The 18,646-nt window shown below is 40.5% G+C and overlaps 1 protein-coding gene across 2 annotated transcripts in view; it reads right to left on the bottom strand.

Moving 5' to 3' along the window:
• Window positions 1-18,646, bottom strand: part of LOC138592323 (receptor tyrosine-protein kinase erbB-4-like) — a 345,482-nt gene that overhangs the window by 101,269 nt on the left and 225,567 nt on the right. For both annotated transcript variants that reach the window (XM_069663079.1, XM_069663080.1), the window contains exons 6-11: window positions 13,189-13,307; window positions 12,215-12,356; window positions 10,386-10,499; window positions 8,979-9,105; window positions 8,176-8,249; window positions 2,801-2,891 (exon numbers count right to left, since the gene is read on the bottom strand). In XM_069663079.1, the coding sequence (XP_069519180.1) occupies window positions 2,801-2,891; window positions 8,176-8,249; window positions 8,979-9,105; window positions 10,386-10,499; window positions 12,215-12,356; window positions 13,189-13,307 (667 nt within the window). The remainder of the gene's footprint in view (window positions 1-2,800; window positions 2,892-8,175; window positions 8,250-8,978; window positions 9,106-10,385; window positions 10,500-12,214; window positions 12,357-13,188; window positions 13,308-18,646) is intronic.

Here is an 18,646-nt window from a genome sequence, read left to right as displayed (position 1 = left end):
CGACAAGATTGATTATTTCTATATAGTTATTTTTAATGCCTGAAACAGCTGGCGGGGGTAGGTGTCAGACGAGGAGATTAACTGCGCGCTGCCTTTATTTACGTTTTCCAGGGTAGAAATGTAAAGTGAGTGATACATATGACTGTTAAAGAAAGCAGGATGAGATTTTTTGTAAAAAAAAAAAAAACACCACTTAAGTATGTACAGGACAAAATCAGTAAAGAGGTACAGCTTTGACCACAGGGGGCGCCAAAATCAACACAAACCGAAAGTTCCTCAAAGGAGCTTTAAGAACTTTGCACTTAGTCAGATGGTGCAATGGAACTCTAAAATAAATGTTGTATCAATAAAAAAATATATACAGTATATTAAAAAAATATTAAATTAAATAGTTGAATAGTTGAATAATCATACAGAGGAAACAAATGTTTAAGTGCTAACGTGAGGAAACAAGCAGCAACAGTTCAATGTGGTCTTAATTTAAAAAGAAATGCTGAAATAAAATTGTACCATTAAACAGCACCACAGGAGTAAAATAAAGGCTAACAATTATCTCCACCATCGGCTTGTTTGTGTACAATAATTGCACTGAGGTATCATTATTTTACAATGATACAATGTTCCATCTAGACCTGTGATATTATTTTGCTGTTAAACTTTAATTAACATACTGTGACTGCTTCATTCTTCATTGTTGCCACGTTTTGCTACATGCTGCTGCAACAATATAACTTTTTAAAATTCTATTCTCAAGCCTCTTTTTTTAGCACTCCTTCAAAACTACCCCAAACCATCCTCCTATGCCCCGCTTGCACAGTCTAAAAATGACAGGAGGCCAGTGGGGAGTCAGAGCCATCAGGCAGACAGAGTACTATGCAGGATCAAGCTCGGGATAAGGGTGGGTGGCAGGCTGTAATTTGTACGGCAGCCTGCTGTTTCCTTCCGCAGGTGCATGACACACAAGAGCATGCACACACTCCCTCATGTACAAACTCAGGTACAAACACACACACATACACACACACACACACGCACACACAGGAAGTCACACTGCATCTCCACTGTGCATTCAGCTGCAAAGACGCACACGTTGTTTTCTTCCAAATGTCAGAGCAAGTTTTTCGAGCACCTTTGGAGAAACACTAAAAATTTAATGATAAATAATTATGCTCTATGAGCTGGGTTAGAACAAGTTACCGTCTTAAATGTCAAAACAAAACCAACGCAAAAAAGATGTTTTAGCTCCAGCCAAGTCTTCCAGCTCATGTCAGCTGTATTTCTGATAAATAAAAAACGTCACTTTATTAAATCAAGCACTGATTATAGAGGCTCAACATACCAAGGTGTCAGTTCATTGCAGTTGTCAGCGCATCTTAGATATCTTTGAGTTTAAACTCCAACAGTGTGTATACATTGAATTTTTCCTTCAGAGATTTTGATCCCTGGTAGACCTATGGAGCAGGTTAGTGTTGTGCACAAAAACGACAATTCCTCAACCAGGGGACAGTTTGGCTCCAAGATGCGCAGCAATGTGTCGGCAAAGGTGAAGAAGAACAGGAGATGCTGACAATGCAGGTTCAAACTTTTAAGAAATATCTATGCAAACACAAGCTCAAAATATTTGTATAACCTTAAAGATTCCTAAACTAAAAATAAATAGCAACAGTTTAGCTCAGCGGTTAAAACGGTTCTCCATGTACAGAGGCACAGTACCCGACGCAGTGCCCCTAGACTCAACTCCGACCCTTGCCTCTTTGCTGCATGTCATCCCCACTCTCTCTTCCCTCATTTCCAACTCTATTCCACTAACCTCCTCAAAAAAGGCAAAGGCTAATATATATACTGTATATAAAATAAATAAATAAATGAAATCGAGTTTTCAAAGAAACTTGGCACAGCACCCTTAATTGTGTAAAATTATAATTAAATTGTCAGTTTGTTTATTCTTTCTTCTTTAGCAAAGAGCTCTGGGTTCAGACAAACCTTTTTTGGCAAAAAATCTAACTAAATCTCCCCACATGTAGTACCAGTTAGCCAATCTCAGAACCCATCAGCTATCGTCTGACAACAATATAGCCTCTGGAGGCGATGGCCAACTTTCCGAGGCTTCCAAATAGCAACTAGAGAGATGAGAATGGGGTTGGAGTTGAGACATGACGTCTAAGCCTGGATATATATGCCTACTTGCTTTTTAACCTAGCGTTCACATACACAACCTTCTGCGTCATGAACATAATTGCTCCCATAATTTGCTATGCACTACACGTGTTACTGGAGGAAACCTCTAGAGGGCACACCAGAGAGCTCAGGCTGTATGCACCTACTCGATGTGTGGGATGTAAGCGACAGACATGGCGACACTCGAGAAGGTTACTTTTATGTTCATTCTGAGATCACGGCAGAAACAGCGACAGAACACGCCGTCTGCACCGCCCCCACTCTGCTTCTCCGACATTGTCCTACCAGTCATGTGCATACTGCATCTCGCGTACACATAGCGTTAATTTTTGAGGACGTGCACAGCCGACGCTCTGAACAGACGCAGGGAACGCGTGGCAGCTATCATGCACATGCAAACACGTAGTTTTAAGCATATCCCTGGGTTAAGAATGGATTGTTAGCTGCAGCTGCAAGCAGATGTCTATTTATAGAGATTAATGAAAAGCTAAATCATCGTCAGATCAATCTTTTTATGAAGAATCAGAATATGCCTTTTACTTTTAGGACTGAGCTCTGTTCGCGGCAGTGTTGGCACTAAGAACATATCCAATTGCAGAAAATGATATTCTCAGGTGTGTACCTGTACAGCGCTCTTCCTCCAATAGTTGCCAGGTTGGAGAAAACACTCAAGTCGGTCATGTTGTCCGGCCAAGACTGGATATTCAGAAAGCCTAAACAGGGACAAACACACAGACAGGTTATAATGAGTCACCAGTTCTGACAGACTGGAGCTGTCAATCATCCCCTCTATTTCGCACAGTGACAGGAATAAAATGAATTGGAAGGGCTGGCATTTCTCTGGAATTAGCCACATTCCCGGCCCACGGTAACCACGCCACCTGAGTCTCATCTGAAGCCAGCCAAGCAGTCCTAAGCCAGAGAAACGTTACAGGCACAGGACGTCCACAGAGGAGTTTGGTGCCAGCTATGACGTGTGTAAAGTTTTAAATATCAATATTTTTTTGCATTTCCTTTATCTGCCTCCCTACTGTTGAATCATTTAGATGATTAGATGAACGGCTGAGAGGATGGCGGTGGCTCATTTAGGATTATCAATAATGAATTCAGAATTATGAAATATTTAGTAGAGAAACGGCAGGGAGTACAATCCCCAAGCCAACACCAGAGGACAAACAAAGCAGTTGGATGAGGCTATCAGACCAAGAAAAATACACAGAGGAGGGGGGAGTGAAGGTAAGAGAAGCAGGAAGTAAGCGAACTCCAGGTAGAAAAGAAAAAACAGAGAGCTGCTGCTGTATCGCCTTCCTGATAAAACCTTGAGCGTGCGATGGGCAGTTTGACGCGTTCTCCAATCAATGAACAGAATTCAGCCTCCGTCATATTAAAACGTGTGTTCTTCCCACAGGAGGTGTTACTCTGTTTATCCAGACAAGGAGGGAAGGTGGAGAGGTGAGCCGAGATGCTGAGAAGAAGGCCACTCATGGTTTGTCCACAAGAGAGCAATAACCTTCAGCAGCACCTCTCTCAGTTGGTGGACATGATTTTGTTAGTTGTGTGAATCCCAGCTGAACAGCAGCAGGGTCTGAGCGGATGCTTATTAAGAGTGTTTGATGAGGAAATGAGAAAAGAAAAAAGTCAGGTAATTGTGAGGAATCAGACACCAAGCAAATGGACATGAGGTGAATTTGATGCACATCCTCACACTGGAGATTTTCTTATGCAAGGGTACAAAGGTAAACTGCTCCAACAGAAGATGAAATGTAGGTATAAAGATGGCTGGCATTCAAATATAGTGTTTTGTGTATTCATACAGAATCCTTAAGTTAAATTAGCGCTGAAAAGTTGTTTATGAAAGCTACATGTCTTGAAATTTGTCCATCTTATTTATTGGATCCCCACCTCAGACCTCCTGGTGTGTACTTCAGGATACAGTGAGAACCAGCAGGGCTATAGAATAATTAGTGTTGTACTTGTTGGCGCTAATTGTCTTAATGACAAGACCTGCTGAGCTCTGCACCTCACAGACCTCCGTAGTGCTCTGTCCAGGGGTTGCAACCTAATCAAGGTAACAAGCTGCAGCCTGCTGCATACTGTGCAGGCCTGTGATAATGCAATACATAGCTGATAGCAAACATATGCTTTGCATGTATAAGGTAGGTATTGATTCTCTGCAAACCCTGCGTGTTTGGAGTGCACTGAAGCATATGTACTATCAAGCATGCATATTAAAATATTGCACTTTTTTACCTGCTAAACTTGATACTACTCATTAAATACATAAAAATGTGTCTACAATTAAAGGTTGCCAGTTTAAAGGAGAAATTTGCCCCTGGAAAAAGCCACTGTCTGTCAAAGCTGGTGTTCTCTGTAATCAATAGAAGCAATAATGTTTGAAATTGGCGCCATAGTTGTGGAAAAAGTTGTACAAACAGCTCGTGGTTTTGCCCATTCTACATTCCTACAACACCCAGCGTGCATTGCCAGATGACACGCTTTACGTAGTGTGCCAGAGGTTTTCCAGGGCCTCTTGGAGAACGGATAGCGTCCTCCAAAGGCACAGTAACAGCATGATAGGACTGAGGTTGAAATTGGCGAACTGGCCCTTTCTGTGCCTCAATTAATCAGGAGAGAAGTACATCTGTCTCATACCAATCTCACATGTCTGAGACGATATAGCCTCTGGGGACAGCGGTGAACATGTTGGGCGGTAAGCGATAAGCGACTTCCCGTCAAGACTTCCTTTTCCGCATGCTGCGTTGTTATAAAAAGAGAAACCGTTTTCTTGTGATTTACTTGTTATTAACGGGTCCTACCTTTGCCGAAATGTAAACATCATGATGCAGATTTGTAAGAAGTAAAAATTCAAGCTTTGTCAGGTCGGTCCTCACGGACTATTTTTCTTGCATACGCCGCAGCCTGCTGATATGTGATTGGTCAATATTACTCGGACTGCAAGCGTAGTTCAAATGGAAACCAGAACATTTGCCGTCCCGGAAATCCATGTCCCTGACTACAGATTCTACTATGTAGACTATTCTACTACGTAGAATCTGTAAATAGAGATTAGTCTTATAGGGTCATAAGGGGAGTTGTCTTAGTACTTTGTTTTTGCTGTGGTAGAAAAAAAAAAGCTCCTTCCTCTAACGGCCATCAATAAAAAGTTTGGTGTAGAAAACCCAAATTAAGAGGACATGTTTTTTTAAAAACTACATCAGTGAAAAACTAACGCAGAAAGCAAATGACAGCATAGGAGCAAGCAGAGAAGAAGGCCGTGTGAGCACAGGTAAAGGTTAAGAGTGCTTGAGTTGTGGTGATTACATTCTGACTAACAACACTGAGAAACACACTTATGCTAAATTGCGTGAGTCTATCGCCCACTCATTAGGTGGCATGTCTGTGAAGAAGCTGACAAAAGAGACGCAGGAGTTGAAGAGAGAAAAAAAAAGACTTTGAGAGACAGGTCGGTGTGTCGGGGTGTAGGATGAGCGCTCATTTGAAAGCTGGAGCAATGCTACTTGTGACCTTGGGGCCACAGAGGCAGGTTGGCTTCCTCTGTCAGAAGTCACGTTCTCCTGACAGCTCCGAGAGATGACAAGCTGAGCTGACACACAGCTTGGAATACATGGGATGTCCACATCATAAAAAAAAAATCCTGGTTTAGTTTTCCATTACTGTTATTATTGCACAGTTTTTATGTTTGAAGGAACCATAAAAATGTGTGTATTTCGTATATACTGAGCTCAGAATCTGAAATTAATGTGTATACTTAGCGGCTAATTGTGCAGTTAATGACTGAGATTGCTTCGTAAACGTTTTTTGCAGAATCACTTTAATCTCTTCTTGCACGATCAGCGATAGGAAATCCCTGCACAATCCAGGTGTGTGAGATGCTTTTTGCACTTTACAAGACGATATAGATTTATCAGTTTGTTTTGTCTTGTTTGCCCGTTTCAGTGGGCAGCTGTGGCTCATTGGTCAGAGTCGGTCGTCTCTCAATCGGAAGGTTGGGGTTTGATCCCTGACAGCTACAGTCCACATGTTAAAGTGTCCTTACAAGACACTTAACCCCACAATGCTCCCGAAGGTAGGCCATGGGTGTATGAACCTGATTGGAGACGGGCACTTTACATAGCAGCTTTTGCCATCACTGTAAGCGTGTATGTGTGTGTGTGTGTGAAAGGGTGAATATGACAGTAATGTAAAAGTGTTTTGAGTGGTCGAAAGACGAGTAAAGAGCTTCCATCTACAGTGTTAACCAATTTATAAAAAAAAAATTCTGTTCCGATCTCTTTCTTTCGGTTTTTCCTCCTTAAGGTTGCACATGCGGTACAAAGATCAATCCATTAATGACCAATTAATTGCATCTTGTTGGAAAGACAAACAAACCCACACTGAGATGTGATTTGTGGGCTGACCTTTAAAGAAGCGAACTACTGAGCTATAATTGACTTCTGTGGTCAGTTGTTATTTTCCATTAAAGGTACATGACGGTATTGAGCACATTAAGATAATCTGGTGATTTTTTATTTGTAGATACTTCAAAACCAGAACTACTTTTTGTCTACTTTGTTACAACAAACTAAGTCCATCCATCCATCCATTGTCCATATCGCTTATCATGTTCAGGGTTGCGGAGGGTCTCGAGCCTATCCAAGCTGTCATTAAGCGAGAGGCGGGGTACACCCTTGACTGATGGCCAGTCAATCACAGATCAAGTGTTTTAGTTGAATAACTGCTTTAATTTGAAACATATTTAGGTCGTGAAGACGGATGTATCCTCTCCACAAAAGAATTAGTAGTATGATTGTGTAGGTAGGAAAAACTACTACTATATTTATCCTGGTATTCTATTTTTGCTTGTCGCCCTGTATATTCAATGAAACAAATTACCATTAAAGGGGGGGTATTATGCTAATTTCAAGCATCATATTTCTTAGTGTTGTGATACCTGTGGATTATCTTAGCATAATTTACAGTAAAAAAACTCCTCATTTTTCTCACACTGGTGCTCTGTGCAGGCCCTCATACATCCGCTGCCTGATGCGACTCATTCAGCTCTGTCCCTTTAAGAAACCGCGCCCCTACAAGCCCACTTTATTCTGATTGGGTAGCTCTCCGAAGCCTGCTGAAAAAAACAGTGTGAAACTTAGCGTTCACAGCAGCCTGCAGACTGAGCTGAGAAGCATGGGGATTACTCCAACATACTTTTAGCTACAGATTTGAAACTTCACCCACGTTTAGTCTGGATATCCAACATTGTAACATTACGTCTTAAAATGTGAAACAGCAAAATACCCCCTCTTTAAGTACACTAACATTTTCTTGCCATCTGTTGTAAACAAGGTCAAATATGTAACAGAAACATTTGTATTCCGGGGCGACTTTTTTCTACAAAACAATAAATAAAAAATAAATTAATATTGCTAAATCAACAAGTAAAATGTAGTGTATTTATAAGGGGAAAGGGGGTTCAGTTTCATAGATCTTCTGCTTGTGTCAACCCCCCTTCATAAGTCAAAAATGTCATATTTTCTCACTGCATGAGGGAGCGTCACGGCGGAGATACAAGGTTTCTTTCTGATGGCATTGTCAAATGTCTGGAAAGATGACAGTATACATGCAGCCGAGGAGCCGCGGTGGCATAGGGGAGCTGGAGGATTAACGATGCGCACCACATGTTCTGGATCTTTTCTTCATGGTGCGTGAAGGGAGAGCTGGGACTGTGAGACTCAAGGCTAGGGACTCCCCGAGGGAGAAGCAGCAGAGACACAGAGGAGATTGAAAGACTCATCTGATATTCATCTTATGCTGCGTTGTCTGTCCTTGCTGTGGACAGTCTCAGGGGGGAGGAGACTTGAGCAAATACACACAGAGATGAGCACAGATATGCATGAAAGTGTGTGAATATGAATAAAAAGAGGAGTTCATATTTATTTATTTTATTGTTTATTAGCATGCATGCGCAGGGAATGTAGTGCAAGCAATTTTACTCACCTGTGATTTCCCGAACTGTGCGGAATACATTGAGCTTTTCTGGGTCCAAAGCTTCTATGTTGTGGTAGACATCCCTGTGAAGGATCATGGGAGATCAGACCAGCAGAAACAAAAAATATAGCGATCATAGCATCTAAAATTTTATCCTTGAAACACGAAACATCAAATCGGTATAGTCTATGATCTTAGTGCAGTCGTATTGTTTTCCTTGCTATAGTTGCAAAATACATGTGAATGATGACTTGCAGGCATACATACTGTACATTCATTCATAAATAATACACTACACACATGTTTGCTTTGTTTTCCACAGTCACACTCCACACTCTCACATGCCACACCCTCCCCACAGCTAATTCCTTTCACACTCTTTATAGATTAATTCATGAGCATATACATTCACCAGCACTCTTTTTTATTCTCAAGGCACTCTCAGCGTGCTCACTTCCCACTTACTGTCACTGACACTGGATTATTACACAACATTATTTATATTCATTCAAGCAATTAACAGTCTTTGTTTCTTTTTTTACTCGGCTTTTAGGTGACACATTTACATTTAAAGCGGGGTATGAATAAAGAAGAAATATCGGGGAAAAAATGACTATCAATGCATTTATTCCTGTAATTATTCCAGTAATTCAAATATATTTGACTCATCGTTCAAGCACACCATTTAATACTCCCAGTCCAGGGACTTCCTCACTTAAAAGCTACACTTTAAAGGCATTTCAAAACATAATCATACATTCACTATGTTCCTCTTTTATCATTCTAATGAGCTAATTCTTCTCAGCTCTTACCCTTTGATCCCAGTGATGAGGAACACCAGGTTGCCGTTGATTTTGGTGCAGTTGACAAACTTGTCGATGTTGCTGGAGTCGACCGTCTGAGCCGTCTGTAGGCTGGCCGTACCGATGCCATCGCATGCTGGAACACACAGGGTATGACTTTATTACACCATAAATATCAGTAAATAATTATTCAATGATACTTGAACAAATATGTCAATGAATGATTCAGCTGTCTTTGTCTTGTAGTATTTCTCAAAAAAATAAAACTGCCAATGAACCCTGCTCTACTGGTTTTGGAATCAGTCTGCTATTGACCAAACGTTGTAGGTCTGTTTGCAATGTGATTGTGGGGAGGTCTTGTCCGGAATGGAGGTGGGAGTGGGCATACTGGGGTGCTTGATGTCTGAACATGTTTGTATGTGGGTGGGGTCAAAGCTCAGTTTCGCGGTACCTATAAATGTAGCTGTCACTTCAGTGGTTGAATATGTATGTGGCTGTTGAAGGTGTCCAATGTGTATTATCTTTCTCTGTGTGGGATTCATTGTGAGTTATTTCGGCCAGATGTTGGAAGTATGTGACCTTTGGAGTCGTTAACGATAGGGAAATAAATGTCAGCATTGGGAAAGGTGGACTCAGCCTGTCTGTGTTCTGAGTTGTTTGATGGATGTCTGTTTTGGGTCTTCATCTCTGCTGTTGAGTCCAATTGAAATGATCACTATTTTGGTGTCTGGATATGTTATGCTTCTTTCACACATCTTGAGTAGGTAACTGTCCAGTTTAATGTGCGGGTTGGTGTGAGCTGGGATCCGGTTGATCAGTGTAAATGTGTAAATGGATTGTACTCATATGGCGCCTTTCTAGTCTTCAGGCCACTCAAAGTGCTTTTATACTACATGTCACATTCACCCTTTCACACTTACTTTCACACACTGATGGCGAAGGTCTAAGTGCCAATTTTCCAGTCAGTATCTATGCACATTAATATAAGATGGATACGCCTACAGGAGCAATGTCTTGGGTTCAGTGTCTTACCCAAGGACACTTCGACATGCGACTGTAGCAGTCAGGGATTGAACCTTGTGATTGAGCCACAGCCGCCCATATCCTTTCTGATTTTGGTATACAACAGTCTAGCACTTCTTAAGTCAAACTGAAACTAGTAGAATGTGTTTTAAAAACCAGCCTGGTGTAAAGGCTGTTGAAAGCTCTGTTTATTGTGGTTAAATGTCTCAGAATTGATGTGGTAGTGATTTATGGATAATCCAATGATACACAAAACTTCTTCTAGGCATGCCGAATAATTAAACAGTGTATTAATAATAATTATTTGGTGTAACAAAGAAAACATTAGTGGTAACATAAATGCAAACTTTATTATTGGTAGAAGTTATCTTTGAATATCAGCATGTGTTTTACCTTTGGGGCAGATGTCAGTGCAAGGAATGCACATCTTAATGCGGTTCTCCTCCACCTCCATCTTGTTGCTGGGGCACGCTCTCACACAGGAGCTATGGTCCACCACAAAGTTATCTAAAAAACATTTCATCGTAAATGTCAAGTACAGATGGCTGCTGTTTGTCACACTGGGACATACAGGATAATAAGTGGTGCTTGGTGAAGTCAGTCACATAAAAAAAGTGTTGAAAGTCACTTTCGTTCACTTTGTCTTACTGAAGCTCTGCTGACTAACACTGCATTAAAGGGTACAACCTTTATGTATAGTTTTTAGCATGCCACTGTTATCATGTTATATTAACTTGGGGAACATAATATAAAAATAAAAGATGCATGCTATATGGTACGCGCTATATGAAAAAGTATTACATATTGTTTTCCTTTAAACAACCATAAATGTGCACACAACCAAAACCTCCTATAAACTTTTAAAACAGCATTAAGGGACTTTAACCACACTGATATTTAAGTGGTTGATTATACTGTATTTTTATGCTGTCTTGAAAGCAACACTGAACTCCTACTTCCCTCCCTGCAGCTTGGCCTTTTCACTGATGCTGAGAACAGCATGGAGTGGGTCCACAACAATTAGCTGTGGGGTTGGTGGGTGGTTAATGGTTAATGGTTAAACAGGAAGTGGTTGCAACACAGCAGTAATACCATGACTAAGAATGCTGTACAGCTGTTAGAGGAGATATCGTTGGGGATGCAGGCCAATCCATCTGCTTCTTTATCACCCGTACTGGCTTTGTTACCTCACGCTAAGGACAGAGGCTGTTTCAAGGTAGACAGCTCATCAAGACAGATGAGTGTCGGGGAGAGACCTTGGCGAACGATACAACCGTGGAATGTGTGTTACAGAATGTGTTACCTCTCGTTCATGGTTTCATGGTTGATGTTCACACTGGAGTAATATTACAGAGTCACTTTGTAAGACAAGGTTTTATATACACATGACCTCCTGTCTTGTCAAAGTTGGAGACGTATCTTTTAGCAATAGAAAAAAAGCCCAGTGGGATGCAACCGGTGTTGATTAGTACCAACAAAGGGCTTCAACTCTACTAAACAAAGCACATCACCTGACTTTCAGGAATTTCTTCATGTGGAAATGGTGCAAAATACAGATTAGAATGAGTGGACTCTAGATGGTCTGAATATTTTGCAGCCCATTGAAAGAAAGTCATCGACGAATGGGACCAACAGATGTTACCAGCAAACCATTTTGAAGCTTTAATGAAGGTTTAAGGTATTCACCAGCAAGGTCCAGGTCTGGTAGTCCGCCTTCTCTGCATGGCATGGCCCATTTAAAAAATCCCATGAGGTCTTCAACACAACTGCCTCATCTGAACCATGGCCTTACATTTGAACTGCCTCTTCAGTATTAAAGGCCAGGCCTTGTGCCATTGTTCACTGAGGTACACCAGGCAGTTGAAAAGGACTAACTAACGTCATCCTTGACCCCAAAATGGAACTGCTATTCTTGCTGTCGTTCCACACTGATTTTATCCAACGTATACGAGGATGGGAACCCTTATTAATACAATGCATTCCCGAGCCTCTTACCCTATAACTTGAACATCACATCTAAATGCCTAGCACTACAACATATCCTCAACTTAATCAGCGTAAATCTACCTCCAAGTTTAAGACCTCTTTTAACCCTGAAACAGCATTATGTAGACGTGAAGACCAGCAAAGATGGCCTCACTTTGCAACACTTTGTTCAGGTGAAAGTAAGTAAGTAAAGTAAGTGTATGTTTGTGTGTTCGCGTCCAGGTGGTAGGTCTTACGTGGACACTTCTTGACGCAGAAGGCTCCGTAGGTGTACTTGGCCCTGGGGTTGTGTTCCAGCTGGAAGGTGGTGGGGTTGTAGACAAATGGCTGGGGGCACTGGGTCACACATGCCCCACTGTCATTGAAGTTGGTGCAGGCCTGAGACAGACACAGACAAGCACACAAAGAGGTGGAACAAGTATTTAGATTCAAATACGGCTTGTCTTTTTTTCCTGCAAGAAGTTTTTGGCCGAACGTGAGAAAATCTGGAGACTGGGTGATGCTTGAAACAAAAGTTATGTATTTATATGGTTACACTAAAGTTAAAGTTAAACATTTCTGGAAGTACACACCTCAAAACGTGCAAAACCATGCTCTTACAATTGGAACATCCTGACTTATTCATGTTTGATCCTTATAAATGAAAAATTATGAAGCCTAAGAAACAGATAAAAATAGACAGTGACAGAGGGAGACAAGCAGGGCGGGAGTAATAGCATTTAGTGTACAGTGTGTGTTTAGTCCACAAAACCCAAAAGATCAAGTGAGGTTTAAAATATTACCTATGTTCATGTTCTGGAATTTAGGTCTTATAAGGTAAGACTACTTGATTAGAGACAACCGGGACTTCCCTCTCTCCTTTGGAGGAGATTCCAAAATAACTGATTTATCCGTTCTTGAGAATTATAAAAGATGAAGTGTGAAAAATCACCAAGAGCAGGAAATAATTAGGATGAAAATAAAACTGTTGAAGAGCCACAGTAGAAGGTGGGGAAGTCCATATTTAACAGTGACACTTCCGTGTCAGAAAGAATCGGGAATAAAATGTCATATAATGATATTTTCCATCAAAGTGGCATTTAAACGCCAAGAAAAGAGTCTGGAAGTGTAAGGAAGACATCCTTTTGCTGAAGTACAATGCATTGACAGGTGTTAAAGGTCACGAGTAAAATGTCTCAGTAAATGTAAAGTTGTGTGTGTGTTCACTTACAAAGCAGTCTGTGTCCTTCGGCCCATAGCAGCCACCTGCACACTCACGATGGCAGCAGTCACTAACATAGGGACCAAAGCAGCGGCCGTCACACTGCTCGGCACACACCGTCTTAGTTACTGTGGAGTGACAGATGTAGGAAAAAGAGACAATACACACGTCAAATAACAAGTAGTAAACACCATCACTGTGAATAAGGACACTGAATGAGGTCTGGCATAAAAATAGGGACTTTGTTCTTTTTAGGATTGTCTCTGATCAGCAGTGAGTGTGATTACATTTGTCACCCTCTTCTCTGGCACGATGTAGAATGAGCAGTATGTATGTTAAGCTCACTGATTTGAAATGGTATAAAATTAATTAAGACACGAAAGCTTCCATCGCAAATATCCGTGCGAAAACATGCTCTTCCTTCACTACATGTTCGGCTGAAACCAAAGCATGTCTGCCACCCACGGGCTACATCTTCATCATGTGTTTGTCTCCTTGCACGCTCCTCTCCGGGTCCCCGTGTCTGGATTTGACAGAGACATTGCGTTTTATCTATATGACTCAGTGTACTTCCTCCTCCTCATGGTGAGAGTTTGTCCAGCCGTTCCTTGTACGCCTGTCGTAGTCATATGGGACGCCGTATGCTGGTGTGCCTTGTCTCTTGACAGCCATATGTAAATGTGTGCAGGACTCTGGCATTTCAGATAAAGACAGCTGGTAAAAGACACAGCTTTAGTGTCAGCGCTGGGATTTATACGTAAGAGCAGGGACTTCTAACCAAATTAAAAGCTTTCGGGAACAGACGATGCAGTGGAATTTACACAAGTATTGCATGCAGTTGCTGCTTGGTTGTGTAAGTAAGCACAGGAAGTGAATTTCATGTCTTTTTGGCAAACCAGTGGTACCCTTTAAAAAAGAAGTGTAGCATAGCTTGGGTGGTGTTTTAGCTTGTGAGTTCACACCAGTGTTTGTTTCATTTATCTGTTAATCAATTCTAGAGATGCTTTGCTGATATTTATTTCAACTAATATTGCATCATTTAAGGATCCGTAATTTGCTGCAGAATTTGTTAATTTACACTTTCATTACACCCCCAAAATCCCATCCTTCCTGAAAAACCAGCTTTTCCTGACAAAAACAACATGCGCTGATATCCGATGTTCATGCTCCCTTGAGTGTATAAAATCAATTATGAGGATATATTTACACCCCAAGAGGCATCTTTCTAGCATCGGCAAAAAAAGGCTTTTCATGAAAACAATCAATAAAAAGAGCAAATCAGTATAAGATTCATTTATGCGTCATACAGCTCCTTTCTCAGATTCCGATTTGATGATGAATGCAATAAATGAGTCTCATATAGTTACTGAGAATTTAGTGCAACATTACAAAACCAATACATGAACGTCAGTGTGCAGGTACTATATTTGTGTTTGTGAGTGCATTCACAGTGTTTTGATGTGTTCTGTGTTTCCCTTTGGGCATTGCATTGAAGAGATACTATCAAAGTGATGGATACAAGCCACCGACAACGTCCCGCACACACATGCAAACACAAACGCATATTTCACCTCACGCCTAACGTACCATCAGCAGCATTCCATTAATGCTGCCTGGGCTAAAATGAAACGGCCTACTTTACTCAAAAAGACACTCCGTCAAACAAATGACCTTGCCAGCAGAATGACGCAACGTTGTTGATCAATTTGGCTTTAAAGTTCTACTTTAAAGAAATGTAAGAAAAAAGGAGCTGGTAACGACAAATACAAAAGGAATCTATCTCATAAAATATGCCCGGAAGCTTCCATTTGAACAGGCCGTGGACAGCGGCATCAGTCACAGGAACCACTACTTCTCAGTTCCTATTTACATCAGCTGAAATGTGCTTTTTTAAAACTGGTTTCGAAAGGACATCATAAATAATGATGGGATTTTTTTTGCAGTGGGAACACTTTTTATACCCAGGGACATTTGTTTTAAAATCTACATAAGTTTCATAGAGATGTGGAGGGAGTAATGTGACCACTGCAACAAATTGTGTCTGTATAGGTCACTGGGCCTCTTTCTTGATTGTCAACATCCAACTTCAATGATTAACAACTAAAATTTACATCATTATAATTCCATAATTACATCATGCAATCACTTTTTTATATTATAATATGACATTTTTGGGGTTTTCAGTTAAGTTGTGCTAGTCCAATTGTTAAGCTTTTCAGCAGGGCACTTGTATATTAAAGGTGAAGCTTGGGTACCACCAGTCGTACATTTCCCAAGTTTGGGAATCACGGGTCCACATAATATAGATCAAACTTTTGCTGTGTTCGAAATTGGATACTATATACTACATACTACGTAGTACATACTATATACTATATACTATATACTACATACTATATGCTATATACTATATACTACGTACTACCTACTATATACTATATACTACATACTACGTACTACATACTTTATACTATATACTATGTACTACATACTATATACTACATACTACATACTATATACTACGTACTACATACTATATACTTCGTACTACATACAACATACTACGTACTACATACTACATACTACATACTACATGCTACATACTGGTTTCGGCGATAGTATGTGGCACGGAGCTGTTCAAAGTTATTTTGGCGTATGCAACGCCAGGCGCCAGTTTCACGGTTTTGGAAAGCAGAAGTAAACAATGGCCCGCCAATAGCAAAAAGCTGCTTCTTTAGCTATAGCGCCCCCTTCTGCTCTTCAGGAATACTGCTGCCTTCTGCCATTACAACTGCTGTTGTGACATTTTAGTGCTTTGCACTGTGGGATACAGTAGGGGAAGGTAGACTGGTCCGATGCATAATGAGATTTTTTTCTGAATCAGTACAACATCCGGGTATATTTAGCATACTGTAAGTTTTGCTTTTGTTCGCGTACTGCATACTACATTTTGGCCAAATCAGTACATGCTGCTAGTATAGTATCGAACACAGCCATTGTTTCAAGTAATACTCACTAGCAGATGTCAAATGTTATAGTTCAAAAGTGGCAGATTTATAATTGATTCATACTTGATTTCACTTAAATTACATTGGTTTCCAAAGATTTCAAGTTGGTATCAAAGTATCAAGTATGAAATTTTACCCATGAGCATTTTAGTCAGGGGCATCATAACCAATCTGACTGAGAGCAGAGGGTGGATTATGCTTAAAGAGAGGTCTGAAGAGTTGATATTTGGGTTTTAAATGGAATTCTCTGCAGTCTCTAAAGTCGAGTTATCATCTACTGATCTGTGTAAAAAACTCAAACAGATTACAAAAGCCACCGTGTGCTAGACATTTGCCATCTATGATTATCTGACTTGTAGATTTATAATGTCTTATTAATTAGCTGTAGAATTAAATGAAGTCAAGTAATACATCATCTTCAATATTGTCCCGGTGGGAATTTTGTGATTCTTCTTGCAGTCCATTTTAATTTCACTGTCTGCATCTTTGCTGTGTTATAGGCAATCCCTCCTTTTCAAAAATATCACCAAGACAGTTTCAGCTTCAGCCCATCAGCTAATTTGACTACATTATGTAAAGAGGTTATGAATCATTTTTGACTCTCTAGTTTGAGGTCTGAGCAGAGAGTTGCATTGACCTTTGTGGACGGTTGAGATCCTTTCAGATCAGAGTTAAATGGAGGTATAAAACATGAATCACAGAATGACCTTGTTTGCTGTTGGCAGTGTTTGCCTGGCTGGCTTTTAGCTGGCTAGGAATCTGCATATCACCATTAGATTTTATCTCAATTCTTCAGGTTGCATTGTTTTGGGGTGACTATAGCTAGTGATTTTTACCTCCAAATACACCTTTTTCTATAAATGTTTTGATTTCAATAGCTGTAATTGCACAGTTGCAACTAATAACTACACTAATGGCTGTTCCATTAACTTTGGTGCCAGTGACACAGCTTGAATAAACAGTGGCTAATAGCATGCTATATTGGGTCCACCTGTGCAAAACACTGCTGGGACAAAGGTTTACAACATTAATATTTTTGCACTGTGGAAAGGTTAAAAGTACATCTTTTATTCTTTTAAATAACAGACATTTATTGTATAGTATTATTGTTTTTTGGCACTCAGACTGCACTTCAGATTTTTCTTCATCTATTTCCAAGGAAAAGTACTCCCTGTCAGCTTCTAGCGGCACACTATTCTTCTTTGATATAATATCTGTGACTTTCCATTCCAAGAGTTGTGTTGAATTACAGTTTACTTCTTGACTGTATTCACCTCCTTCCTGAGGTACTGACACCAAAATCTGCTGCTGTTTACTGTTGATCCTGAGACAGTTGAATAATTATTCATGAAAATGTCACAAAAGGATCTTTGAAGTCATTTTTCATTTGACATTTCTACACCTACTCATACCATGTATTTCAGCTCAATAAAATTAAAGGTTGTGAGATAAAAAAAAAAGGCAGAGGGAGGATGAATCATGACATCCACGTATGGATGAAGATGGCGAGATAGCAAAGGCGGCTAAAAGGAGGCAGGAAGACAGGGCCAGGGCTTATCGGAGGGCCGGTCTGTGACGTGTTGTTAACAGGTCCTGGTCTAACAGTTCATTCCTCATTATCTTAATGAGATCGCGACCGAAGAACAAATACGATGAGACATGCCAGGGTTGGAAGGCAGAGATGAAGTGGTCTGCGCATAGAATGATGGAAAGAGAAGAGGAAATTGATGGCGAGGGGAGTGCAATCAAACTAGAAGAGGGAATAAGGAAACAAAGAGATATCTAATAGAGGGAGGAAGAACGTATGTGGGTGTTTTTTGTCCACATGGATATGTACGTGCTGTATGTAGAGTTCATTTGAAAGTTTCCTTGTGTATGTTTTGATCCATTGCAGATCAAGCTTTGATGTGTGTGCATCTTTGTAATGATGGTGGAGAGGTGTGTTAGACACAGATGGAGGGATGATGAAAATGGATGGACGGACATCTGTAGAGACAGAGATTAGTATCTGTGACAGCAGGTTGATAAATTACACGCAGAAGGACGATGACTTCGTACTTTTTCATATTCCCTGCTCAAAAAATGTTTTAGGCAGGTTGTTCTGTTGTTTAGTTTACTTATCAAAGGCTGCAGACACAAATTTGAGTTATCCCAGGGTCATGGACCTTCCATTGCTCTGTGTGCTCCATGTCAATGCTTGAGCGACTTTAGTTTTCTTCTTTGGCATCTAAGCATTAACTTTCACACCATGTAATAGAAAGGTAAATACCAACACTAAGTGGTTCTGAGCTGGAAACTGTAGTAGTTGTGGTAGTAGTGGTGGTGTGGTGGTAGTAGTAGTAGTGGTGGTGGTAATGGTAGTAGTGGTAGCGATAGTAGTAGTGGTGGTGGTAGTGGTAGTAATAGTAGTAGTGCAGTAGTTGGTGGTAGTGGTAGTAGTAGTAGTAGTACTGGTAGTA

The sequence above is a fragment of the Semicossyphus pulcher genome, unplaced genomic scaffold, assembly GCF_022749685.1.
Source record: "Semicossyphus pulcher isolate SPU_LCO1_2020_fin unplaced genomic scaffold, fSemPul1.0.p SCAF_15, whole genome shotgun sequence".
NCBI classification, from domain to species: Eukaryota; Metazoa; Chordata; class Actinopteri; order Labriformes; family Labridae; genus Semicossyphus; species Semicossyphus pulcher.
This window is presented reverse-complemented; position numbering and strand designations above follow the sequence as displayed.